The following is a 27,599-nucleotide window of genomic DNA, read 5'->3' as shown; positions in this document are numbered from 1 at the left end:
CTGGCCCAGTGCCTAGATTGTGCTATTCACAGTAGAAACTGAAAACTGCAATGAAGGGTCCAGAATGGTGCAACTCATTCCTTTGTGGATGGAATGAGGTGGGATTTTTGAGGCCTTTTAATTACCGCTTGGTTTCCTCCTTAATGATGTTCAGACAAGACTCGAATAAGACAGGATAACTACTTCGTGTGACCCAAGGTTATAACTTCCGCAGTAGCCTCAGCATGAGCCCTAGGTGGCCAAGCAGACTGTATAACTACTCCGGGAAACTGCTTTGAAAGTGGAACTCTCCGTGGCCCAAACGACCCAGCCAAGTCCACTGCCAGCCAAGGAGCGGGCGCAGGCCCAGGCCACTGGCAAACCCCCGGCTCCCCTTTTCCGGGTCCCGAAGGGTGCGCCCGGGGGCGGGGCCCGTGTGTCAGTCCGCTTGAGGGCCGCTCCCCATCGCTCTCCTTCCGGAGCCACGCCTTCACTTCGCGCACGCAGCCGGTCGGCCCCGCTGGATCGCGGGCGCCGGGCGGGGCGCGGCAGGGAGACAGCTGGCTGGCTGGCGGGCTGTGGGGGGGCGGGGCGCACGCGCGCCAACGCTTCCTCGCCCAGCGCCATCCCTGCGCGTGCTGCCGGTCGGCCCGCGGCGGCGCAGCTCGGAGCCGGCGGGGCGGGAGGGGCGCCCCGGCAGGGCGGGGGCCGGAGCCAGGCCGGGCCGGGGCCGGAATGCCCCTGTTCTTCTCTGCGCTGTTGGCCTTGCTGTTGGTTGCGCTCAGCGCCCTTTTCTTAGGCCGGTGAGGGGATCCCGGCTACGGCGTGTGTTGGGGGGGGGCGGGAAGGGAAGGAAGAGAAACCGAGGAGTGGGTGTGCGCTGGAAAGAGGCGCGCGGGAGGGGGAGGGGTCTTGGGGGAGGTGCGCGGGGTCTTGGGGGAGGTGCGCGGGCAGCGGAGGGGGAGGGGCCGAGGAGGGGGCGCGCAACGCGGGGAGGGGTCGAGCGGAGGCGTACGACCGGAGCTGGCGAGGAGGAACCGAGAGTCGGGGGAGACTGAGCAAGCGGGCGAGGCCTGAGAAGATGCTGAGATTGGGGAGCGGATAGGGGTGTGAATGAGGAGGGGGCCCGGCTGGCTGGTTTTCCTTTCCCCATGCACATGCCCCTGAACGTCCCCTTCCCCGAGCGCGAGGGGCGCCTGCATCCTCGCCCTGGGGAGCCGGAACAGGTTTGGCTGCCCAGGGAGAGAGGCATTTGAGCCGGCCGGGTGTGAGCCCGCACTGCCTTCTCGCGGACACCTGTCTGGAGGGCGGAGAAGGAGACCTTTTGCGGGTTATGTGATGGCACATCTGGCACTGATGCCTGTACTTCGACTCCTGTTGGGGCCTCTTCTCTCTACCTCTGGGGTTCCTGAGGATTTGAGGGGTTGATTTCTTTTGTCTCCAACTTAAATGGTGGAGTTTAGTTCGTCTCATTTCATCTGGGTGGAGGAGACGCTCTGGGGCTAGGGTCCTGATCATCGTGGCTGAATGTATGTGACAGAGTGGTGTTTTGGGAGACAGGAGGGTTGCCAAGAAGATCCACCTCCAGTTCATGTCCCTTTGCAAGGCCTTCTAGGACCCGCAGGGGGTGAGGGAGGCAATAATTGGGAGAGGGTCCTATGAACTCACAAGGATTTTTCTGCAGGTGGCTTGTGGTCCGGTTGGCCACCAAGTGGTGTCAGCGGAAGCTGCAGGCAGAACTAAAGATTGGCTCCTTTTTTTGGATTCAAAATGTCAGTCTTAAGTTTCAGCAGCACCAGCAAACAGTGGTGAGTCCTAGGAAACTTCCTGGGAATGTATGTGGGGTTGATCCAACTGAATTTCAACTTTTAATTTCCTTTTTAAAAATATTCTGGTGGCTTTCTTAGTTAACCCCGGCCTTGCCATCCCTTTGCCAAGATGATTTTAGAGCTAGTTTGGGAACACTGGAATTGATGCAAGTTGTTCTTTTATAAATGCTTATAAGGCACAGGGTGTCCAGGGCATGTATGAAAGATACAGAAGTAAAGCACAGAACAAAGATAACAGAAAGTAGAAGAGCTTACTGTTCTAATATAAGAGGGGAAACAGGGCAACATATCCATAAAAGAGAAATACTAAACAAGTTCAATCAGTGTCATTAGAGAAACAGGATATAGTGCTGAGGAGAGAAGCTGGTGGAAAGGGGATGGAGAATACTTAGTGGAAGGGCTATAGCACTTCCTCCTCTTCTTAGACCCCTTCCTGTCTTGTCAAGCTGGTCTTGGCTTGCCTAGCAGCTAGTGTACAAAGCTTTTTCCCACACTGTTTTAGGAAATTGATAGCCTGTGGATTTCCAGCAAACTCTTTAGCCATGATCTGCCGTGAGTACCCTATCACCTCACTCTCCTCCTGGGGAATATTTTGGGATTGCGGTTTGCAGAATGAGATTCTTTTACAGAGGGCTCACAGCCCAAGGAGGGAAGTGGGTTCTTGCTGATGTCTCTGGATTAGCCTTGAAGCTATTGTTTTGTGGGACAGATATTGGTAACTACTATGAGACTGTCTTCCATGATTTGAGCTACATTTTTAGGGAGGATGGGAAAGTGAATGTGAGGGCGGGGAAGAGACTGCTATGGAAGGGATGGACCTGATGGCAGTGAGATTTCTCTTCTGGGCAGACACTATGTGGCCTTGTGCTTTGGCGAAGTACGTATCAGAACAGACCTACAGAAGGTTTCTGGCCTGTTTGCCCCATTCTCCCAGAGTACTGGGGTGCACCAAAAGGAGCTGTCCTTCAGCCCATCCTTATTGAAGATCTTCTGCCAGGTGAGACTACTTTCCCACTTTCCTGGACTGAAGTAGGAATGGCTGGCTGTGGAGTCATGGGTGGATTTTTTTTTTTACTGTATTTGAGGCATAATACTAAGAGCTGCCTCTTATTCTTTTTCCACTGGAAAGGAAGGACGTTGCCTTGATGTTAATTATCGTTCATTTTTGCATCTTCTTTTCAGCTATTCTCCATTCATGTAGATTCTATAAACATCATGGTTCTCAAGGTGGCTACTTCTGAATCCTTGTGGCATATTCAGATCAGATATAGCAGTTTTCTTTTGGATAGTGATGGGAAGAGGTAAGCACTGGGTAGAAGGTTTGCTAGTCCCATTCTTGCCTTATAGTTGTTTTAGGGTGGGTGGATGTCAGGGCTTTCTTATCAAGGTGTCAAGTTCTCATTCTGTGTAATTTGAGGAGAGAGTAAGATTAGGCACTTATGCTTGCCTTGTGCCTTCCAGCCAACAAAGCTTGATTGAAGGTAAATGGTGAGGAAAGGGGCCAAGTGCTGTTAATTTTTTCCTTTCCCAGGCTGAAATGTGAGGTGAGCCTAAGTCAGATCAACAGCAAAGTTCTAAAGAGTGGCCAGTTGGTGAGTACGCCATGGTCATTCAGATGCCTTGTTTTCTTCTGGGCATGAGGTATGAAGGAGCTTAGGGCTTACATTCTAGATTCTGTGTGCTACGGGGTTCCCTCAAGGATGTGTTCCAGATCACAGCATTTTGATCCCAAGCTCCCTACACGTTCACACCTTAGAGGAGTATCTTCCCTATAGGAGGACACCTGTCTAGCGGAGCTCTCACTTGCCCTAAAGCTGTGTCTAGAGGTGGGCATCAGAAGCCGGCAGCTGAAGGCGATCACTGTGGATGTGTGGACACTCCATGCTGAACTGCATGAGGGCCTCTTCCATAGTCAGCTGCTGCGCCAGGGCCCAGGCCTGGCATCCAAGCCTGTTCCCTGTTCAGGTAAAGCCCCAGTCAGTGAGCTTCTTAGCTTCCCTGTTCTCAGGTTATTTTGGAAGTAGAAAAGATATAGTGGTCTCACCACTTGTTCAGGTGTGATTTGTTAGTTGCCATGGCCTTTGACCCTGGCCTTTGAGGATAGCTAGAGGAAATAGGGCATTTGCTTGTGGTGAGTGAAAGAACTAACATTTAGTGGGTAATTATTATGAATTAGACCTGTACTATGTGTTTTGTATATGCTCCCGTACTAACTCCTTAGCATTTCACAAATGAGGAAACTGAAGCGTAGGAAGATTAGATAGGTTACTTGACTGAGATCACCTAGCTAGTCAGTAGTGAAAATGGGGTTTAAATTATTTGGCCCAAAAGTCCATATTCTTTTCATTGTACCAACCTGCTCTCCATACTGTTTGTTAGACTCTGGGGAAGGAAGTACAGCAAGTGCCTGGATCTCTGGGATCTTTGCCTTATGACCTAAGATTGGGCGTTTGCTTAGCCTACTTTATATGGGAGGATTTGGCCAAAGAGGGCACAGCATGTTGGGAGACTTAAGAGTGTGAAGGATTGATGGCTCTTGTCTTATTCATTCATGTTTTCAGAGGTGATAGAGAACTTGGCTGAGCCAACTCTGCCTGGCCTATACCTCCTTCAGCAGCTGCCAGACCAAATCAAGGTGAAGATGGAGATCACAAGTGTGGTGCTGTCCATGAATAGTCAAAAGAGGTGAGATCTCTCCTGACACAGAAGTGTGGAGAGTGATAGTTGGAGCTATGTGCTGGGGTCTCCATAACCAGCCTAGTAGCTGCACTGAGCTTGTCTGAGGGGATAAAGGGACTAAGAATAGCATCCCACATATTTCTAAGCCAGAGTCTGTGTCTGGTCCAGGCACCTCAATTGGACACTGAAGCTGCTGCATTTCCTGTACCACCGTGATGAGGATCAGCTGCCCCTTCGAAGCTTCACAGCAAACTCTGATATGGCACAGATGAGCACTGAACTCCTTCTGAAAGGTCCATGGGTGGGGATACTGGTACTGAGAGAGAATGGGAGGACCAGACACACTCTTCCCCAGTGCCCCACTTGGTCTTCTTAATTTAATATCAGTGTAACCGAGGAAGGGGAGGTGGGAACATACTGAAAGACAATAGTGTTGGTGACCTTCTGTTCATCTCCTTGCCTGCCTCTTACTCTCTCCTAGTCTTACCTCTTGCCCTCCCAGTGTTTCCTTCTGATCTGCCCTTTGCCCTTACAGATGGGTTGTTGCTGTCCCAGAGCCGCCAGCGCATTGTCTGCCTCAACTCCCTCAAGGCTAGTGTGCAGGTGTGTTGACCAAGAATCATTCCTTTTCTTCTCTCTCCATGCATCGTCGCATCCTGAGCTAATGAAATTAAACCTAAGCCCACAGTTCTGGTGTTCTTATTTCCAGGTGACCACCATTGACCTCACAGCCTCCCTGGTTCTGAACACTTGTATCATTCATTACCGGCATCTGGAATTCTCTCACTGGCTGCACATGCTAGCCCTGGAGACCCAAGAGTCTAGTTCATCTGTTCTTAAGCAAACGAAAAAAAGGTCAGTGTAATCTTTTTCAGCCACCATCTTATCAGGTGGATTCTTGGATTTTTTGGTCTAAAGTGGCATTTTGTGTTAAATATGTATATGATTGTTTGATCTTTTTATTTTTTATTTTTGGCTGCGTTGGGTCTTTGCTGCACTTGGGCTTTCTCTAGTTGCGGTGAGCGGGGGCTACTCTTCGTTGTGGTGTGCGGGCTTCTCATTGCGGTGGCTTCTCTTGTTGCGGAGCACGGGCTCCAGGCGCACGGGCTTCAGTAGTTGTGGTGCGTGGGCTTATTTGCTCCGCGGCATGTAGGATCTTCGTGGAGCAGGGCTCGAACCCGTGTCCCCTGCATTGGCAGGCGGATTCTTAACCACTGCGCCACCAGGGAAGTCCCTGATTGTTTGAGCTTTTTAAATCTCAGTTTCAGTAGCCCAGACTCAGTAGCAAACCAATTTTATATATCTTCCACATTAGACTAGACACTGGCGGTAGAACGACGTCCTCTTTGTTTTTATGTTCTCAATGCCCAGCACAGTTCCTTGTTATACAAAATGAACATTTGTTGAACTGAACTTAAATGATAAACAATATCTCGTCTGCCTTAGATTATAAGGTGACAGATCATGTCAGCAGAGCCATGACTCTCTCTGTGTAGTACTTGCATCGTGTTGCGTAGAGAACTTAAGGTCAGTTCGGAAGCGATGCTTTTGATTGTAGTAAGTTAAATCATAAGATATACTGATTTCATCACATTTGATCTACGAAAATGGCAGTTTCATCTGGTTCAACCTAATAAGTCTCTGTGGATTATCACTGGGAGTGGGAGCGAACTGATGAATTCAGTCTGTTTTTTTTCTAGTTGCCTTCCATCCTAAGAATCACAACAGAACTCACCCTGTCTTTTGAGAGGTTCAGGAATCTGTTCTATAGTAGGAAATTGCAATTCTTTCCTTATCAAACAGTGATGTCTTATCCCTATGCAGAACCTTCCCTCAAATCCTGGCTCCTATCATCTTTAGCACCTCCATCTCCAATGTCAACGTTTCCATTCAGCTTGGAGATACACCACCCTTTGCCTTGGGATTCAATTCCATCTCTCTGGGTAAGGCTGTGCAATGGAAGAGGAACAAGAATCTGTTCATTAGGGGAGCTGGGCCCAATTGATGGCCACTGTGGCTCCAGAGAACTCCTCTCTCCCACCTTTTTTCAGATTACCAACACCTGAGACCACAAAGTATCCATCAGCGGGGCGTCTTGACTGTGGACCACCTCTGCTGGCGGGTGGGCAGTGACTCCCACATTCAGCGGGCACCCCACCCACCCAATATGCATGTTTGGGGTGAGGCGCTTGTCCTGGACTCCTTCACACTACAGGTAGGTGGGGACTTTGGTGAATAGTAGTCTGTGAAGTTTCCTCATCCTGCCATGCTTTAGAGCACTGAGCATCTTTTTTTGGCAGCAGACGATGCATCAGTGCGTTATGCAACTGTGTGTTGGCATGCTTCTGATGGAGTCCTTCTGCTTCTTTTCTAGGGTAGCTATAACCAGCCTCTGGGCCTGTCCAGCACTCAGTCAGATACCCTCTTTCTTGATTGTACCATCCGAGGACTGCAGGTAGAAGTATCAGATACCTGTGCTCAATGTCTTTCTCGGATATTGTCCTTGATGGGCCCACAATCTGGGAAGTCAGCTGTCTCTAGGGAATCTTCATTTGGGGAATCTGTGTCGTTACTGTGGAAGGTGGACTTGAAGGTGGAGGACATGAACTTGTTCACCCTTTCTGCCCTGGTTGGTAAGTGGGAAAGGAAATCCATACTGAAGTGGGTAGTTTGTAACCTAAGCAGATTATGCTGCTCCTTCTCACTTAATAAAACCAATTATTTGAAAATTTTCTAAATTAAAGTCATGAAATGTTGGAAGGTCTTGCATAACTATTGGGCTTCTTGATGTTTCTTAAGGGTTTATAAATAGCAAGATGTATAAGAAAAAGATAGCTTTGATATCTGATCAAGAGAAAGATGCAGTTAGTTTTTTATTTCTTTGTGTATTTAGTTCTAGAGAGTAACTGATATACCTCTGGGAAATTGGTAGGAGTTTGGGAACTTCTTTGGCCCTGCCAGATCTAGTTAGGTTAAAATGGGAAAGGAAAAACTTCCGTAAAACATGAGAAATGAGGTTAGGAAGGTGTGGGGAGTAAAGATAGCTGGAGTGAAGGGAATAAGGAAGGAGGGAGAGTGAGGACTAAAGTTGCCATTTGAGAGCTGAGAACCAAGCCTGACATGGTTTCTGGATGTTAGGTGCTTCAGAGATCCGACTGGACACACTGACCGTCCTGGGAAGTGCTGAAACCTCCACCGTGGGTGTTCAAGGACTTGTGCTTGCGCTGGTGAAATCGGTCACAGAGAAGATGCAGCCCTGTTGTAAGGCTCCTGACATCCCCACTCCAGTGCTCAGCCTCTCCATGCTCTCCATCACCTATCACAGCAGCATCCGCTCTCTAGAGGTAATGCTTCTGTGGGGAGGTGGAGTCAGGTTGGTTTTTTCCTAGGCTTACAGCATTTTCCAGTCTTGAGTCATGTTGTGAAACTCACCTATGAGAAATATAACACCTTGTGGTTGTTCTTTTCTTCCTGGCTTGTTGTTTTGTTTTTTGTTTTTTGTTTTTTTTTAAGCTGTGTTGGGTGTTTGTAGCTGCACGCGGGCTTTCTCTAGTTGCGGTGAGCGGAGGCTACTCTTCGTTTCAGTGCGTGGGCTTCTTATTGCGGTGGCTTCTCTCGTTGTGGAGCATGGGCTCTAGGTGCGCGGGCTTCAGTAGTTGCGGCACGCGGGCTCAGTAGTTGTGGCTCACGGGCTCTAGAGCACAGGCTCAGTAGTTGTGGCGCATGGGCTTAGTTGCTCCGCGGCATTGATTGATTCCCAGACCAGGGATTGAACTCGTGCCTCCTGCATTGGCAGGCGGATTCTCAACCACTGCGCCACCAGGGAAGCCCTTGTTCTGTACATTTTTAACTCTTAATGTGGAATTTAAAATATATATAAAACTAGAGAGAATATACGAACTTTCATGCATCCATATCCAGCCTCAATAATTACCAACTTATGACCAACTTCATTTAGCTAAACTCTGAGCAGTCATCCCTGCCTTCTGCTCTGGGATTATTTTGAAGCAGAAACCAGACATATAATTTCAACTGTGAAGATTTCAGTGCATATATCTGAAAAATATAGGGCTTTTAAAGGTCACGATCTGGTATCATTTTACTGAAGCACTCAGCTCATCAAAAGACTGGAAGAGATCTGAAGATGGAGGCACTGGAAAGTTTTGAGAGGCTTCCCAATATCTTTCTCCTCAGAGTATCAGACAGACGTAAGGCCCTCTTGAGGGGAGAGTGGGATATGTTCCTGTTCATCAGACTTCAGCTTCCTTTGGAAACTGAAGAGTTTGCTTTCAGAGATTGGAACTCAAAGGAATTTTTTTGTCTTGGGATTTAAATTTTCTGTGCTTAACTATTGAGAATTGACTTTGTTTTTCAAGCTGACAAGGTCTCTACTCCCTTCTTTGAGGCATACTTTCCCAAAGGTCAATTGCTGTATTAACTTGTGTGACCAGTACTCTTTATACTTTTTAAGAATGAAATCAAGGTGCAATCAATGCATGAAACATTTTCCAATTGATTGTTGCAATGGTTATTTTACAGAGTGTGGTTGTTTTAGAAAGATAACTCATGAGCAGAAACATAAAGCCAAATAACTTATTGAGTACATGTGTATATACTGGATGTACTGTGGTAGATACCAGAACTAAAATACGTGGCCTCGGGACTTCTCTGGCGATCCAGTGGTTAAGACTTCACCTTCCAATGCAGGGGGTGTGGGTTTGATCCCTGGTCGGGGAGCTAAGATCCCACATGCCTTGCAGCCAAAAAACCAAAACATAAAACAGAAGCAGTATTGTAATAAATTCAATAAAGACTTTAAAAATGGTCCACATCAAAAAAAAAAATCTTAAAAAATAAAATAAAATACATGGCCTCTACTCTTAGACAATTTAGAATCCAGTTGAGGAGGACTTAAAAAGTGTAAATGCTTGTAAGTATAAGTTAAGAACTGTTAGCTCAGCATATTAGTGCAAAGAGGAGCAAAGCAAGGGGGTAATTAACGTGATTACTCAGGAAAGACTTCTGAGTGGAGATGGTTCTTGAGCCAGGTGTGCATGTATAATAGTTCCTGCGTCTCTTGTGTTCTGGGACATTGTAATTGATAGATCCTTTTCTCTTGCTCTCTAAAGGTTCAGTGTGGTGCAGGGCTGACCTCACTCTGGAGCCCTCCAGATCACATGTACCTGTACCAGCATATCCTGGCCACCCTGCAGTGCCGAGACCTACTAAGAGCCACTCTGTTTCCTGAGACTGTTCCACTTGTTGCACTAGAGACTCCAGAGACTGCCTGTGAGCCAGAAGGCTGTCCCCCTGAGTCCTCTCCCCCAAAGCGGCTACTAAGCCTGACGCTAGAGGTGAGCACAGCTAAGCTGACAGCTTTTGTAGCTGAGGACAGGTTCATTACCCTGGCTGCAGAGAGTGTGTCTCTGAGCCGGCACGGGGGTTCACTGCAGGCTTACTGCCCAGAGCTGGCTGCTGGGTTCGATGGCAATAGCATCTTCAACTTCAAGGAGGTGGAGGTGCAGCTGCTGCCTGAGCTGGAGGAGATGATCCTCCACCGGAACCCCTTCCCTGTGCTACAGACCCTCCGGAACCGTGTTTGGCTCCTTTCCCTGGGTTCAGTCTCAGTGGAGTTTCCTTATCAGTATGATTTTTCTCGAACTCTGGATGAGGCTGTGGGAGTTCAGAAATGGCTGAAGGGACTGCATGGAGGAACTCGTTCTCAGGCTTCTCCAAGCTCTGCCCATCTCCCACCTGATCTACTCTTGAAGGTTCAGCACTTCTCATGGGTTTTCCTGGATGACATTTTTGAGGTGAAACTTCGTGATAACTATGAACTGATGAAGGATGAAAGTAAGGAGAGTGCCAAAAGGCTGCAGTTGCTGGATGCCAAAGTGGCTGCTCTTCGGAAGCAGCATGGGGAGTTATTGCCTGCCCGCAAAATTGAGGAGCTCTATGCCTCTTTGGAACATAAAAACATCGAAATCTACATCCAGCGCTCCCATCGTCTCTATGGCAACACACCCATGCGCCGGGCACTGCTCACTTGGAGCCTGGCAGGGCTAGAGCTGGTGGCTCTGGCAGATGCCTCCTTCCATGGGCCTGAGCGTGTGGTAGAGCAGGTTCGAGAGCTTGATCCAGGCAGCCCTTTTCCTGTTGAGGGAGTAGATCTTGTCATTCAGTGGTGTCGTATGCTCAAGTGCAGTGTCAAGACATTTCTGGGTAAGTAGTACTTCCCTATTTGCAGGGCCTAGTGTTTGCCCTTGGAGCTCCAGGGAGCTCTTTGAGTGATTACAGAGGAGCTCAGTTATATTGGGAAATGTGGCTGTTTTTGGGTGGGTGGAGTGGGATGGGTGGACTCCTCTTCCCTTTCTTTGTTCCTGAATTTCACCCTGAAACCGCTTGGCTAAACACAAAGGTACAACTAACACAGTCATCTTCAGGGTTAGTGCGGCTCTTGGATCTCAGTGTTACTCCCCTCACTGTCTGCTTAGGGTCTCCGTGCACTTTTTCAGCCTTGCTGCCGACTGCCAACTCTTATTCTCTCAGTTGATCTTGTAAAATATCAATAGATGAGTAAAAATAGTAGCGGGGGGAAAAGTGCCCGAGAGTGCTAAGACAGTTTCCTGAGTAGCCGGTGTGTATCCTCCCTATAATAACAGTTCGGATAAGAGACTATCCCCGGTACTTGTTTGAGATCCGTGACTGGCGGCTGATGGGTCGACTTGTGGGCACCGAGCAGAGCGGTCAGCCTTGCTCGCGTCGGCGTCAAATTCTGCACTTGGGGCTTCCATGGGGTAACGTGGCAGTGGAGAGGAACATGCCCCCACTCAAGTTCTATCACGACTTTCACTGTGAGTAGAGGAGGGCAAATGATTTGACTGAGGTGTTGGTGATGGCTGGGGTGGGAGATGAGCTGAGGCCTTTCTGGAGTGAAGGCAGAAGAGAGGGATGAAGTTGTATAGCAGGCTGTGCCCTTTGCTCCTCTACCCCAGCGGAAATCTTCCAGTACACAGTGGTATGGGGCCCGTGTTGGGATCCAGCCTGGACACTGATTGGCCAATCTGTGGACCTCTTGACTAAGCCCTCAGCTGACCCCAGCCCACCCTTGCCCTGGTGGGACAAGAGCCGTCTTCTGCTCCATGGGGACTGGCACATGGACATTGAACAGGCAAACCTGCACCAGCTGGCTACTGAGGTGAGGGGTCCAGAGGAACTGTTTTCTTATTAGGATGGTATGGTTGGGGCTTGTACAGCACATGGGGGAAGAGAGAAAGGTACTGATTTGGGAGGTGAAGGTGATACGTTTATTCATATCTCACCAAGTTTTTGGGGTTGTTATAGGATCCATACAACACAACTGAAAATATGCACTGGGAGTGGAACCACCTGTCTTTTCATTGGAAACCTGGTCAGTTTGTGTTCAAGGGTGACTTGGATGTCAACGTGAGAACAGCCTCTAAGTGAGTGGAGTGATAGATGGGGCCTCAACAGGGTGTGGGACTCAGGGTTGGGGGAGAGGGGAAGAGCCGAGGGGCTGCAAGTGACCAGGGCACTAAGGGCCAGGGCTCTGTTGTGAGCCAGGTATGATGACTGCTGCTTCCTTCACCTGCCTGACCTCTGCATGACACTGGACCTGCAGTGGCTATGTCATGGGAACCCCCATGATCACCATGGTGTCACTCTACGGGCCCCAGAGTTCCTGCCTGAGGTGCCCTTGGGCCAGCTTCATGACTCCTACCGGGCCTTTCGCTCTGAGAACCTCAATCTCTCCATCAAGATGGATCTGACTCGGCACAGTGGAAGTGAGGCTTGGATCTGGGGCAGCGGGGAGGAAGGGCTTGGGAGGATGAACTTAAGACACCAAGGACTTCAGCTTGACCCTCTGGAGAGGGGATAGGAAAAGAGCAAAGGAGGGTTTGGGTCAAGATCTTTTTTTGGAAGAGGATTGGTGAAAGTAGAGAGCTTGGGTCTTTGAAAGGAGAGGGTGTTGGGGATATGGAGTGTGAGGCTTGAGTGCTGTTTGGGTTTTTAAATCTCTAAAACCTGAAGCTAGGGAAGGATTTAGCTTCGTCTCTGTGTTTTAACCACAGCTAGGAAATGTCTATTGTTTCCTTTGCAGCAATATCGCAGCCCCGAATTCTGCTGTATAGTAGCACCCTGCGCTGGATGCAGAACTTCTGGGCAACTTGGACTAGTGTCACAAGGCCTATTTGTAGGGGAAAGCTCTTCAATAACCTGAAACCCAGCAAGAAGAAACTCGGCCAGCACTACAAGCAGCTTTCCTATACTGCACTCTTTCCCCAGCTGCAGGTCAGCTTTGACAGTGCTACTGACACCTGCAGTTCTGTTCCCCTTCTCTAGTTTTCTTGTTTTCTCTTATCGGGTCTCTGAATCGTCTCTCTGATGCCATCCTTCATTCAGTGTTATGCTCTCTTGTTGTCAGGTGCATTATTGGGCCTCATTCGCCCAGCAACGTGGCATCCAAATTGAGTGCAGTCAGGGCCACGTCTTCACTCGGGGAACTCAGCGGCTTATACCTCAAGGTAAGATCAAAGGCTCCCACCACTTGTCCTTGCCTATTTCTTGTCCTCTTTCTCTTTCTCGGTTCCCTTCCCTTCTCTTTCTGCCCCACACTGTTCTGTGCGGGTTTGCATGGGCTCTGTATGCCTCTTTTTCTCAGCGGGCACAGTGATGCGGCGCCTCATCTCTGACTGGAGTGTGACCCAGATGGTTAGTGACTTAAGTCAGGTGACTGTTTACCTGATGGCCTCGCCCACTGAAGAGAATGCTGACCACTGCCTTGATCCCTTGGTAACAAAGACCCACCTATTGAGCCTGTCCTCCCTTACCTACCAACGGCACAGCAATCGCACGGCTGAGGAGGTATCGCCTGACACATTCTCTTTACTGCCTTATTTGTATCAGTAGGTGTCTTAGTCGGCTCACGCTTCCAAAACAAAATACCATAAACTGAGTGGCTTAAACAACAGAAATTTCTCACACTTCTGGAGGCTGGGCAGTCCAAAATCAGGTGCCAGCATGGTCCCGGTGAGGACCAGGTTCTGGTGAGGGCTCTCTTTCTGGCTTGCAGATGGCTGCCTTCTCACTGTGACCTCACCTGGCAGGAAAAGCAGGAAGCTTTCTGATGTCTCTTCTTATGATGACACTAATCCTGTCATGAGGGTCCCACCCTCATGACCTCATCTAAACCTAATTACTCCTAAGGCCCCCATCTCCAAATATGTCACATTGGGGATTATGGCCTCAACATACGAATTTGGTGTGGGTACATAATTCAGTCCATAGCAGTAGGTTTCACGCTAAGTCCCTGGTGATGTTCCTAACTACACTCTAATCATATATGTTGTTACTTTATGATGCACTCACTAGTATCAGCATCCCTCTTTTTGAAAATTCCTTTTTTTCCCTCTCCTCGTAAAGATAGTCTCTTGCTCTTCAGGAAACAGAGTGAAACTTTTTGTTTCTAGTGCCTTATTTGGTGGTCCCCCCAGCCCCCCACACACAATTAAGGAAGGATTTTAGTTGAAATTCTCTGAGTCATTTAAAATACAGTGGATATAGTCAGAGTGTAATCTAGTGCACACACTAAGACCGCTTAGGTTTTCTTTCTCTAGGGTTGTCTTGTATCCCTCAGAACAGGTTTGTTACTCAACAAGCATGTTTTTTATCTCTGCATTTGTGGTCTAGGAGGAATGTTGGGAATTTCCATGCTACTCTGAGGTTCTTTTCCTGTTTCTTAGGAGCTCTCTACTCGAGTTGGGGATCCTGCCTTTTACACACATCAGCTGCACTTGGTAGATTTACGGGCTTCTTGGACAACCACCAATCGGGACATTGCCTTTGGTTTATATGATGGCTACAAAAAGGCAGCTGTACTCAAACGTAATCTCTCTACTGAGGCTCTGAAGGGGTTAAAGATTGATCCCCAGATGCCAGCCAAAAAGCCAAAGCAGAGTGTCCCGACCAGCGCCCCAGCCCCACCTCCTGTCAACACTCCCAGCTTTAGTGGACAGCCTGATAAGGCGTCTTCAGGAGGTAAACTGAGGGAGACAAGACACCATAGGGTTAGGTTTAGAATATGTATGTGGCCTTGGACAGGAGTTTGAGAAGGACTAAATTATGACTGGTTCGATCTGTGTGTAAAGATGAAACTTGTTTTTCCATATTAGGCCACCTAAGTCTTACATAGCAGTGATGGGGGGCATTAAAGGGTCTGGTCCATGGGACTTCCCTGGCGCTTCAGTGGTTAAGACTCCACGCTTCCACTGCAGGGGGCACGGGTTCAGTCCCTGGTCGGGGAACTAAGATCCCACATGCTGCGCTGTGTGGCCAAAAAAAAAAAAAAAAACTTGTTTGGTCCTTTGGCCAGGAGAAGAGGATCAGGAAGGAGTGATGACTTAGAATGACTAAAGAAAAGAAACAAAGGATTAGAGAATTGTTTTGTGTTTTGATGAATTAATTTGTTCAGTCAATAAATGTTTATTGAGTAGTTAATAGGCACAGAGCACTGTGCTGGGTTTAGTGAGAGATACAGAATATATGATATTTTACTTGACTCAACAAGTTTATCATCTCTGGATGAGCTAAGATTAGTTCATTCATTCACTGAATCAATCACTCATTCATTCATAGATTCACTTTTTAGCTTTACTGAGGGTTTATAATGTACCAGACATGACCGTAGACATTAGGGATGTAAAGATGAGGGGGAAGCTCTGAAACTAAGAGTCATGAGGGACTTCCCTGGTGGTCCAGTGGTTAAGACTCTGTGCTTCCACTGCAGGAGGCACGGGTTCGATCCCTGGTCAGGGAACTACGATCCTGCATGCTGTGCAGCACAGTTTGGGGGGGGGCGGTGCGGGGAGAGTCATGAAGACGCTTTGTAAGAATGTTCAAGAAGAAAGTATTTAAATCAGCATAGGGTAGTCTAGAAAGGCTTCACAGAGAAGATAATATAATTGAGATGGGTCTTAAAAGATGAGTAAGTGTTTGATAGGCAAAGAAAGAAAAGAGGGCATTTTAGGGAGAGGGAATAACAAGTACAGAGGAATGTAAGTTCATGGTGAATTTAAGAACAAGGTGAAAAATGATAAATGCTGCTAGAGAGAAATTAAAGAATACGTGAGCTGTTCTTGACTGTAGTGAAGGGTTTATTGAGGAAGTAGCATTTGAGCTGGACTTTGAAGGCTTAGTATTGTTTGAACATGTGGAAATGAGGAGCAAGGGCATTAAAAGCAAAGGGAACATCCTGAAAAGGAGTGGAGTTGGTCAAGCTCAATATGTTCAGAGCAGAGTGAACAGTCTGTTTGGGTTGGCATAGAGTATAGCTACAGGTGAAGATGCTGGAAGGGAAAACTGCAGGTAGACCATCAAAAATACAAGGCTAAGGAGTTTTTGTTCTTTATTCAGTAAACAGTGGTGAACTACTGAAGGTTTTTGAAGAGGGGTGTGTCATTAGAATCTTACTTTTAGGAAGATAAATCTGGCAGTTGTGTGGGGGACGACTGGGAAGAAACTGGAGGTGGGGGAGACAAACTAGGAAACTATTACGGTGTCTCAGCAAGAGGAAAGGAGAGCCTGAACTAGGTAGAGGCGAGATGAGGGGATGAATAGAAATGTTATTATGTGTGTAAGAGATTTGGCAGCTGGTTGGAAGAGGGAGTTAAAATAGGGATAAAGTGATAATGATTTGAGGCTTTGAGCCTGGTGACTGGCCTGATGGTAACTAGGAGAGCCAGAGGCTAATAAACAGGTTTGGGGAGGTATAGAGTTGTTGAGTTCATATTTGGACATGCTAAGTTTGTGGTGTAAGTAGTACCTCTAGGTAATGTCTAAAAAACAGGTGGAAATGAGGATCTAAAAGCTTAGGGCTTGAGGTAGAGACTTAGGAGTTTCAGCATAGAACTAAGAGCTAATGCCAAGGAGATAATAGTTGCTTACTGTGTGGCAGGTACCCTGCGAAATACTTTATGTATTATTATTCCATTTAATTCTCTCAACAACCATATTAGATAGTTACTGTTATTTTACCCACAAGGAAACTGAGACAGAGAGGTTAAAGCAAGCAAGGTTACAATCAAGTAACTGGCAGAGATAGGATCTTGAACACAGGCAGACTAGTCTAATTCTGGAGACTGTGCTCTTAACCACAACACTGTTGGACAAACTCTTTAGAAAAAAGAAAAGGGAACAGGCCAAGGATAGACCTTAGGGGATATACTTATCTCTAAAACCTGGGAGAAGGTAGAGGATCTAAAGTCATAATCAGAGAAAGCAGTAGAGCTAGGAGAACAGTGACACTGATGGCAAGGGAGTGGTTTATGTGGAAAGGAGTGGTCAACAAACAAATAGCATTTAAAACAATATGAAATGAAAAAGAGAAGGAACAAAATGGAAGGAAAAAAGATCTAGAGTAATTCAGAGGTGGATATGCCTAAGAGAAAGGAATGCTACCACTTACATAGCATTTCTAAGTCTCTCTTGGGAATCTGTTACTTTTATTAAAATTGAAGGAAAATGAAATGACAACCCTTACCCAGGGGTCAAGGGGTGGAGTGGGCTGGGCTGGAGTTGCAGGTTGGGGAGAATACGTTCTAGAGAAATTGAAGGAAGATCAGTTTGGCCCTGGATGTGTTCTCTATCCCTTTGACTCTGTGGCTTTTCCCCCACTTCATATTTCTCTGCCAGGTGCCTACATGTTGCAGAAGCTGATTGAAGAGACAGATAGGTTTGTAGTGTTCACAGAAGAGGAGTCAGGTGTGAGTGACCAGTTGTGTGGCATTGCTGCCTGCCAGACGGATGACATATATAACCGAAACTGCCTTATTGAACTGGTCAACTGCCAGGTACCTTCTCTTTACTAGAGCACCCAAAGATAGGGCTAGATCATAGTCATATGTGTTTACCTTCTCCCACCTCTAAATAAGAATAGGTGGGTAGAGCTCCAAAAAATTATTCTTTCTAACAGGTATCATGGATAATCACTTCCATTACTAAAAACCAGTAGAGTGCACTCAGTAAGCCAGAATTAGACCCAGCTGCAGTCATTGGTACAGGCCCTTTCACTAACCTTCCATCTTCTTTGTGGCCCTGGTGCTGTGACTCTGCTTCTGTCTCTGGCGTAGATGGTTCTTCGTGGAGCAGAGACAGAAGGCTGTGTCATTGTGTCAGCTGCCAAAGCCCAGCTGCTGCAGTGCCAACACCATCCAGCCTGGTATGGTGACACATTGAAGCAAAAGACATCCTGGACTTGCCTACTGGATGGCATGCAGTACTTTGCCACCACTGAAAGCAGCCCCACTGAGCAGGATGGCCGACAGCTCTGGTTAGAGGTTAGTCAGCAGGGCTGGGAAGGCCCGTTGTATCTCCAGTTTTCCATAGTTGGCCCCTTTCGCCAAAATAGCTTGCAAGATCCTGACTACCTGTTGCTACCAGGTTAGCAGAATAATGAGGCTGATGATAACACTTGAATGTAGAAACTGTTGGCAGTCTCTGGCCTGTGATCTGTGAACACATAGTGCTTTTTCTGTTTTTTAAATCTCATACTATTCTATTTCATTGCAAGGGAGATTCTCATTTCCCTACATGAGAATAAAATGGATTGGAACTTTTTTACTTTTGAAATTGCCGACCCCTATGAATAAGATCACACTAATCAGCAGGCAGCCAAAAAAACAGGCAGTAAGTCTGAGAATTTTAGATAAGCTCTCTATCTGCCCTTTCTCTGATCTCTCTTATGAAGATGATTGGTTGTTTCAGCAAATCGGTAAGGTTGCATAGAAAGACTGCTTGTCTAGGAGGCAGGTTATTATGTGAGTTCTGATTTCACCTTTGCTATTTTAGTAGCCATGAGCCCTTGGGAAGTCACCTTTATTTGTAAAATTGAGTTAATACTTCACTCTCAGAAAACTGTTGAAAGGATCAAATGAGAACGTACTTTGAAAAATACAAAGCTTCATTCAGATGGAAAGTAGTCTATTTATTTGTTTTTTAAAATTTATTTATTTATTATTTATTTTTGGCTGTGTTGGGTCTTTGTTGCTGTGCACGGGCTTTCTTTAGTTGCAGCGAGCGCGGGCTTCTCATTGCAGTGGCTTCTCTTGTTGCGGAGCACGGGCTCTAGGCACGCGGGCTCAGTAGTTGTGGTTTGCGGGCTCTAGAGCACAGGCTCAGTAGTTGTGCATGGGCTTAGTTGCTCTGCGGCATGTGGGATCTTCCCGGACCAGGGCTCGAACCCGAGTCCCCTGCGTTGGCAGGCAGATTCTTAACCTCTGCGCCACCAGGGAAGTCCCAGTCTTATTTTTTTAAGTCAGTATGTTTGGGGAAGTCTTAGTGTATGTCAAGATAATGTTTTTGTTAGAAGGTGAGATTGTGAGCAGTTGGCAGGGACTAAGCTATAAATTTTCTTTTCAGCATCTTGGTAAAACTAAATTTGTACTATAATTTCTACGATATAATTGCATCAGATTTATTGGGAGATCTAATGGTTATGAGATGTACCTAGCCAATATTCTGCATTGTGGTTACTTATTTAACCAGTGTTAAGTGTCCACATTGTGCTGGGCATGGTACATTCAGATGAGTTATTGGATCCAGCTACATCTGATTAGGACCAATGTGAATACTTCATTTTTCATTCTACTCAATGGGGATAAAGCTAATCCCTCTTCCCTCCTCCCTGGCTGGTACTTCTTACTCCAATGACCTTAAGGCTCAACCCCAAGTATAAGTTATGTGAAGTAATAAGCATTTAATCAGATGTCAAGCCAAGTAAGGGTCAGGTTGTTGGTAATATGAAAAGTCATGCTGGTATATTACAGTTGTAGTTTAGGCAAGCAGTACCCTTTACCAGTAGTCTCAGGAGATAGGCACAGAAGGTGGTAACTACTCATGCAAAGATAGGCAGGATGAACTATGCAAGATCTCCCTATCTGGCATTTTCTGGGCCTCTGCTTCTTTTAGGCATGCGTTCTTTTGCAAGTGAACTTGTTTTTTCTCAGGCTGTGATATTAGCATTAGAGTGGAATGTCCTTGGCTTAGGTGGGAAAGATTTTGATCTTGCCTTTCCTATATGAATTTTTTTGTGACTTGACAGATTGTTTATGTTCTTCTCATATCACTCATTCTATTCAGTTTGACTCCAGCTTGGCAGAGAGTGTCAAAAGAATTCAGTTCCCTTCCCCCATGGCAACAGTGTCACAATGGTCTGAAGACAGAAAACAGCAAGAACACAAACACACGAATACCAAAATGGGTGGGAAGTCATTGGTTTTGATGAATTTTTTTTCCCCATGACATGATTTGATTTTTTTCCATTTTTAAAAATTGTGATAACATATACATAGTATAAAATTTATAAACATTAAAAAAAAAAAAAGAAAAGAAAAAAGGGACTTTCCTGGCGGTCCTGTGGTTAAGACTCTGTGCTTCCACTGCAGGGGGCAAAGGTTCCATCCCTGGTTGGGGAACGAAGATCCTGCATCCCACGCAGCGCGGCCAAAAAGAAAGAAATAAACATAACATAAAATTTATCATCCTAACCATTTTAAGTGTATAGTTTAGTGGTATTAAGTACATTCATAATGTACAACCATCACCACCATTCATCTCTGAAACTCTTTTTATCTTGAAAAACCAACTATACCCATTAAGCAATAACTCTCCACTTCCCCTTTCCCCCAGGTCCTGGCAATCACCATTCTATTTTCTCTCTCTGTGATTTTGACTACTCTTAAATACCTCTCATATATATATATATACACACACACACACATATATACTTTAGGTGTCTCATATATATATATATATATATATATATATATATATATACACACACACACACACATATATACTTTAGGTGTCTCATATAAGTGGAATCATATATATTTGTCTTTTTGTGACTGGCTTATTTCACTTAGTATAATGCCTTCAAGGTTCACCCATGTTGTAGCATGTGTTAGAATTTCCTTCCTTTTTAAACCTGAATTCCATTGTATGTATATACCACATTTTGCTTCTCTGTTCATCCATTGATGGACACTTGGGATACTTCCATATTTTAGCTATTGTGAATAATGCTGTTATGAATATGGGAGTACAAATTTCTCTTTGAGACCTTCCTTTCAATTCTTTTGGGTATATAACCAGAAGTGGAATTGCTAGATTATAGAGCAATTCTGTTTTTAATTTTTTGAGGAACTTCCACAGTGGCTGTATCATTTTACTTCTTATCAACAGTGCACAGAGTTCCAATTTCTGCACATCCTTGCCTTATTTTCTAATTTTTTTATGGTAGCCATCCTAATGGGTGTGAGGTGGGATGTGATTTGGTTTTAACCTAGCTTGTATTTTTCTGGCCTGAGGCCTGGCAAAACGTGCATGTAACTCAGTTGGGTTTGCAGAATTTGGGTGGTTTGAGCCAGGAGAGAGGGACATAATGTCCTTTACCCTGGGAGATTCTTCAAGCTATTCCAGGCAATGAAAATCTAGATAGTGTTAAACTTGTATAGTGGAGATAATGGAGGTATATAATGGAGCTTGTACAGGACAAGCTACTGGTCCCCCAGGAGTTAAAGGTGCCTGTATCTCTGTCTTCAGGTAAAGAATATTGAGGAGCACCGGCAGCGTAGTCTGGACTCTGTGCAGGAGCTGATGGAAAGCGGGCAGGCAGTGGGAGGCATGGTTACCACTACCACAGGTCAGTTCTCACCTCTTCCCCCATTATGTGGTTAGGAGCAGACATGCATCCTTAAGGGGCCTCATTTCCTTACCTATTTGTAAGATTAATATACGTGGAGTAGGACCACTTTGTGTTAGGCTATGTTGAAAGCAAGTGTCTGGAGTTCCCTAGACATCACGCATAGCTGGGAGGCTCTCACAATACCTCTTTTAAGAATGTCTTTCTCTTATCTCTTTCCTACCTCTTCGCAGATTGGAACCAGCCAGCTGAGGCGCAACAAGCCCAGCAAGTCCAGCGGATCATTTCACGCTGCAGCTGCCGAATGTACTATATTAGTTACAGCCATGACATTGATCCTGAGCTGGCAACTCAGATTAAGCCACCTGAGGTTCATGAGAACCAGGAAAAGGAAGATCTCCTAAAGAAGCAGGAAGGTATCCAGGGTTTGAAAGGCTTTTAGGAGGGGACTAGGGAACTTGTGAAAGTAGTTATTTCCTTAGTGGTTTTGAGGCAGAAGTGTTACTAAGAGTCCCAGTGTGCATAGGGCATTAACATTTCACTTTGCGTTACATTTTTTAAGTTCTTTTAGGAGAGAATAGAACTGGAATAAATGGGGGACTTCCCTGGCGATCCAGTGGTTAAGACTCCGCGCTTGCACTGCAAGGGGTGCGGGATGGATCCCTGTCCGGGGAACTAAGATCCCACATGCTGCGAGGGTGAGGCACGGCCAAAAAAAAAAAACTTACTGGAATGAATGGATATTGTTTGACTCTGAAATAAGCACATATTTCTACCCATGAGCATATCTCACCAAGACCTTTTATGGGGTTAAGTAACAGAAGTGGTTCTAGATATGGATTAGGAGATGGGGTAGACATTTAGGGAGAAACTGAGTCTCTTATTTAGCTGCTAACAATTACCTAGGGGCTGTGGATACCTTCACCCTCATCCATCATGAGCTGGAAATCTCCACAAACCCGGCTCAGTATGCCATGATCCTGGATATCGTCAACAACCTGCTGCTCCATGTAGAACCCAAGCGGAAGGTGAGTATGGGCCCTTGTAGAATGCCAGTTAGTCTCACAGGAATCTCCAGACCTTGTGCTTTATTTGGGGTCCAGTAAGAAAAGCCATGCTTCAGACTGAAAAAGGGCTTTGTGGTTAGTACATCCTCTTTTAGTCAGCAGCAGCAGTTGAAATTTTAGTTATCTAGGAAAGGTCTGAGTGTCCCTAAGACTGTAGAGTTGTTTACTTGTTTTTCTTGGTCAGTTCTTTACTCAGTCACTTACATACCTCTGAAAACGACAAACTACTTCCCACTTCCCACCTCTATCCCTACCCTGTGGGACTGGCTTATTGTGAAATCCACATTGCCAAATCTTCTGCATTGGCTTACCGCTTACTTGCACTCATGGTGAGAGAGAAGGTTGAGCTTTCCGGAAGAGATCATCATTTCTTGTTCCTTTCTCTATTTTACTTTACTACAAGACTTGTCTATTGTTCATTTCCTTTTCCATTCCTTTAGGAGCATAGTGAGAAGAAGCAGCGGGTCAGGTTCCAGCTTGAGATCTCTAGCAATCCTGAGGAGCAGCGCAGCAGCATATTACATCTACAGGAGGCTGTGCGGCAGCATGTGGCCCAGATACGGCAGCTGGAAAAGCAGATGTATTCTATCATGAAGGTAGTCTCCCGGGCAATCTGAGGACAGGGAAGTCTCCTAGGACAAGGGAAATCTCTCAGTTTCTCCTTATCTGGCTCCCTAGTCTTTGCAGGATGACAGCAAGAATGAGAACCTGCTTGACCTGAACCAAAAGCTTCAGTTGCAGCTAAACCAGGAGAAGGCCAATCTACAGCTGGAAAGTGAAGAGCTTAATATCCTCATCAGGTGCCACAGCATTCTTTCCATGCCCTTTTCCAGTGCCCCAGCTGGAGTCAATTTCTTTTGCCCGTGTTCTGATAAGTCTTTAGGTCTAGTGTGTATTATCAAAGGCTGATGTAGTAGATTCAGGCACCTTTTCCTGAATGAGTCTTGTTGGACTTGGCCAACAGGTTGAGAACAGGAGAGCCCTTTCTTAGGATCCTTATTAGAGTACCTCCGGGGAAAGGAGAAAAACAGGTAGTTCGGAAAGATCATTTTTGTTGCCTTGATAACTGTGCAACTAAACTAAAAATAAAATGTCTTGAAGTTGATCAGTAAGGAACACAATTGCAGATACAAACATAGGGGTTATCAGTAGGAACAGACTACTTTTTCAAGAAGCTGTAGAACTAAAGATGGGATTTGTGCTCCCATGGCCCAGGGTTTGAGGAGCAACAAATCCAATGAAAAAATTTAGGGAATAGCTGTTCTAGAATAGGTCCATCTCTGGGTTTACCTCCTGCATCATTCTAGGGCATTCCTCCCCACCCCTAACCCAAATGCTGTTGCCCTTATTGGCTTTGACCCTCCTATCCATTTATAGGTGTTTTAAGGATTTCCAATTGCAGCAGGCCAACAAGATGGAGCTGCGAAAGCAGCAAGAAGATGTGAGTGTGGTCCGCCGCACTGAGTTCTACTTTGCTCAGGCACGATGGCGCTTGACAGAGGAAGATGGACAGCTGGGAATTGCTGAACTGGAGCTGCAGCGGTTCCTCTACAGCAAGGTATTGGGTATATACAGTCACACAAAGACAGCTGTATTGAGAGGCACTGACCTTTCTCAGGAGTCTTAACTCACAAAAAGAGATAAACATAAAGGGACTGATTATTATATGACTGTTAATGATGGTATTAATGGTTATTAATAATGATAGAAACATGAGCAGAGAGTGCCGCTCATACACATTTGCTTGTAATATTAAATAATACAGATATAGATGAGCTTGATCAAATGCTTCCCTCATTGAATAAGGTTATCCCTAGAAATGTGGCTCAGAGGGAAGTAATCTTCCAAGTCCAGCTTAGAATAGAATCATTAATTCTATATTGGCATTCAGCTTTCCTGCAGTTAACCATGGCATGGAGGACACGACATTATTCATTATTCTTCCAACCCCCCAGGGACATTTGGAAATAAGTTGAGATCATTTTTGAATGTCACAGTGACTGGAAAGTACTGCAGGCACTTAGTGCCCTGGCCATGAGAACAAATGATATATGTAGCAGTACTCTAACAAGCTCCTGAGAAAGGCTTATTATAGTGGTTTGGGGGTGGCGGGGGGGAATCTGTCTTTATAGGTGAATAAATCTGATGACACAGCAGAACATCTTCTGGAGTTGGGCTGGTTCACTATGAACAACCTCCTCCCCAATGCTGTCTATAAGGTAAGTCTTATTTCCCTATTCCTAACCCATTCACATGCTTCCTAACACTGGGCATTTGCAATGATCCTTCCACATAAACCTACTGTGGGAAACAATGTGATCCGAGATGGTGGAAGCTTGCCCAGCTTAGCAAGACCATTGCTTCTTCTCTCCTCTGCAGAGGATTTGTGGGTTGATTTATCACTCTTTATTCTACAGGTAGTCCTGCGGCCCCAGAGCTCCTGCCAGTCTGGACGACAGCTAGCTCTTCGCCTCTTCAGCAAAGTCCGGCCCCCCGTTGGGGGTATTTCTGTTAAGGAGCACTTTGAGGTTAGTAAACAGTCCTTTGGGGACACGGGAACAAAAGGCAGTTAAAAACTATCTGTGCGTTGTTATGTTAGGGGTAGGTAAACAGAGGGATGATGTCTGAGCTTAATTGCTTCTTCAGCCTTTTTCCTCTTTAGGTAAATGTGGTGCCTCTCACCATCCAGCTGACACACCAGTTCTTCCATAGAATAATGGGCTTTTTCTTTCCTGGACGAAGTGTGGAAGATGACGAGGTTGGTGATGAAGAAGATAAGTCCAAACTGGTGACTACTGGTGAGAACTTTAATGGTGGAGCTCCAGAAGACTGGGGTAGCAGCCCCAGAGACAGCTGAAGCTTCAGCAAGAGGACAACAGCTAGTGTACTTGCTTTTTTATAGGAATACCAGTGGTGAAGCCTCGGCAACTGATTGCAACAGATGATGCAGCACCACTGGGCCCTGGGAAGGGTGTGGCACAGGGCTTGAGTCGGAGTTCTGGGGTCAGAAGGTCATTTCGCAAAGCACCTGAGGTATCAGAAATGCCCCTGATGATAGAAAAATGGGAGATCTTGGGGTACTCTGTTTGGCCTGGCTGGGGATTTCTTTCTGTTTCCTTTGAGTCTATTCCAGGGGTGAAAGGAGATGGAGATGTTTGGGGTCCTGAGTTTCTTGTGATGGCTTCAGGGGCACACTCTTCTTTCGTTCCTTTCCTAGCACCCTGTGGATGATATTGACAAGATGAAAGAGCGAGCTGCCATGAACAACTCCTTCATCTACATAAAGATCCCACAGGTTCCACTGTGCGTCAGCTACAAGGTCTGCCCTTCCCCAGCACTTTTTAAATTTTTATTTATTTATTTATTTATTTTTGGCTGTGTTGGGTCTTCGTTTCTGTGCGAGGGCTTTCTCTAGTTGCAGCGAGTGGGGGCTGCTCTTCATCGCGGTGCGCGGGCCTCCCACTGTCGCGGCCTCTCCTGTTGTGGAGCACAGGCTCCAGACGCGCAGGCTCAGTAGTTGTGGCTCACGGGCCTAGTTGCTCCGCGGCATGTGGGATCTTCCCAGACCAGGGCTCGAACCCGTGTCCCCTGCATTGGCAGGCAGATTCTCAACCACTGTGCCACCAGGGAAGCCCCCCCTAGCACTTTTTAGAACAGTGTGGGAACGGTACCACATAAGATCAGAGATTAAAAACAGATTAAAAACAGAGATAGGGGCTTGTGAAGCTTGTCTGTGGGTGATAAACCTGCTGTTCCCTCTGCTGCCCTCAGGAATCAGTACCAGACTGAGATAACGGGAAATAGGTATCTGTAGGTTGCTGCTGCAGGAAGGTACTAGACTTGGACTCAAGTACTGGCTTGGACTAAAACTGGCAGCTGATATATTTTTTTCTCTTCTCTTCTCTCCCCCTCTTGCAGGGTGAGAAGAACAGTGTGGACTGGGGCGACCTTAACCTGGTGCTGCCCTGTCTGGAGTACCACAACAACACGTGGACATGGCTAGACTTTGCCATGGCTGTCAAGAGGGACAGCCGCAAAGCCCTGGTTGCCCAGGTATCCTGGCAGAATTCATGGCTGTTTGGTTAGCAGGGGCTGGCAAGCAGATCCTCTGCTCAGGAGCATTTCATTGTAAGATGCATGTATTAACAAGCAGCCTTGGGAAAGGGGCAGGTGAATGAAGTGAGTGACTTTTATCCCTGTCCTCTCCATGACTTTGCTCAGATGGTTAAACTGAATGTTTACTGACTGTTGTATATATGTTAACTACTGTTGATTTTTAGGAAGTGAGGGCTGGCACAACTTCATGTTTAGCGTGGGTTCTAATAGACTGTAAGCTTCTTGAAAGCAGAGATCATTTTATAATTTGAATTGCCCCATTGTGCCTTCATGTAAGTTTGATAAATCTTTACTGACTTGGTCCACTTGATTTATTCTGCCTGTCTCATTAATATTTACCTTCCCTTTTACTCCTCTCTAACCTATCAGGTAATCAAAGAGAAGCTAAGGCTGAAGCCTGCAGCAGGGTCTGAGGTCCGGGGAAAGCTAGAAACTAAATCGGACCTCAACGTGCAACAGCAGGAAGAGGAGGAGAAAGCCCGGCTTCTCATCGGTTTAAGTGTGGGCAACAAGAATCCTGGGAAGAAGTCCATCTTTGGCAGGCGCAAGTGATCCGGCAATTCAGGAGAGGCTGCAGTACAGGATCTGACTCTGGCTCAGGCCACAGGGACTTGTGGGGTGGGAGGTGCTTCCCTTCATCCATTAGGATTTGTGGGGGTCAGGAGCCCACAGGGTACTGTGGATAGAGGCACTGCTCTTTAGCAGCTGGCCTGTTCCTTGCAGAACATGGTGGATAATAATTCTGAGTTCTACCTCACACTGATCAGCAGGCCCAGGGCCAGAGAGGCATCAAGAGAGCAAGGCCCAGGGAATGGCCCCAGGGCTAGTATCTGGTTCCCTTGGGGTCAACTGAAGGGGTGGGGGGACAGTTCTGATCAAGTGTGATAAATTTTTATAAATAGACATATATAAAAATATATATATATTTCTAAGTGTAACTGTTCTCCCTCTGTGCCAGAAAGTGGAGGGGAGGGGCTGATCTTCTGTCCCTCATTCCACTGCCTTGTATGAAAGTGGTATTAGTGTTGTGGGGGGAATCAGCCCCTCCCCAATCTGTGCCAAGCTCACTTGGGAGAATGGCAGTAGGAGACACAGCTGGCTATGGGTCCCTCTCCCTGGGGTATCCCCTGAAGAATGGTAAGAAAAAAAACATTTAAAGAGAAAAAATATATTTTAAATTTGATGCTGGTTTTTTTTTTTTTTTTGAGT

The 27,599-nt window shown here is 46.3% G+C and overlaps 1 protein-coding gene across 4 annotated transcripts; it reads left to right on the top strand.

Annotated features, from left to right (window-relative positions):
• Nucleotides 1-643: 643 nt before the first annotated feature.
• On the top strand, nucleotides 644-27,573 carry BLTP2 (bridge-like lipid transfer protein family member 2). Of its 4 annotated transcripts, none has more exons than XM_068531698.1 (39): nucleotides 644-782; nucleotides 1,664-1,787; nucleotides 2,311-2,360; nucleotides 2,658-2,805; nucleotides 2,991-3,109; nucleotides 3,340-3,400; nucleotides 3,584-3,773; nucleotides 4,370-4,493; nucleotides 4,656-4,780; nucleotides 5,023-5,090; nucleotides 5,197-5,342; nucleotides 6,312-6,430; nucleotides 6,539-6,702; nucleotides 6,862-7,120; nucleotides 7,626-7,831; nucleotides 9,617-10,709; nucleotides 11,150-11,341; nucleotides 11,483-11,685; nucleotides 11,832-11,950; nucleotides 12,072-12,292; nucleotides 12,610-12,800; nucleotides 12,934-13,033; nucleotides 13,171-13,373; nucleotides 14,252-14,546; nucleotides 17,199-17,356; nucleotides 17,636-17,842; nucleotides 21,108-21,207; nucleotides 21,441-21,623; nucleotides 22,114-22,235; nucleotides 22,715-22,870; nucleotides 22,962-23,074; nucleotides 23,652-23,832; nucleotides 24,407-24,493; nucleotides 24,692-24,802; nucleotides 24,937-25,072; nucleotides 25,177-25,307; nucleotides 25,492-25,593; nucleotides 26,193-26,327; nucleotides 26,760-27,573. In XM_068531698.1, exons 1-39 carry the CDS (start codon nucleotides 715-717, stop codon nucleotides 26,940-26,942), a joined length of 6,693 nt encoding a protein of 2,230 aa, XP_068387799.1. In that variant the 5' UTR covers nucleotides 644-714; the 3' UTR covers nucleotides 26,943-27,573. The 4 variants fall into 4 exon arrangements, 3 of the variants coding, with proteins under 3 accessions (XP_068387799.1, XP_068387798.1, XP_068387800.1); XM_068531697.1 differs by having other exon boundaries at nucleotides 22,953-23,074; XR_011072024.1 differs by lacking the exons at nucleotides 25,492-25,593; nucleotides 26,193-26,327; nucleotides 26,760-27,573 and having other exon boundaries at nucleotides 22,953-23,074; nucleotides 24,921-25,072.
• Nucleotides 27,574-27,599: the final 26 nt, after the last annotated feature.

The sequence above is a fragment of the Eschrichtius robustus genome, chromosome 20 (genome assembly GCF_028021215.1).
Source record: "Eschrichtius robustus isolate mEscRob2 chromosome 20, mEscRob2.pri, whole genome shotgun sequence".
Classification (NCBI taxonomy): Eukaryota; Metazoa; Chordata; class Mammalia; order Artiodactyla; family Eschrichtiidae; genus Eschrichtius; species Eschrichtius robustus.
Note: the sequence above shows the minus strand (reverse complement) of the source record. Positions and strands in the feature narration are given on the sequence as shown.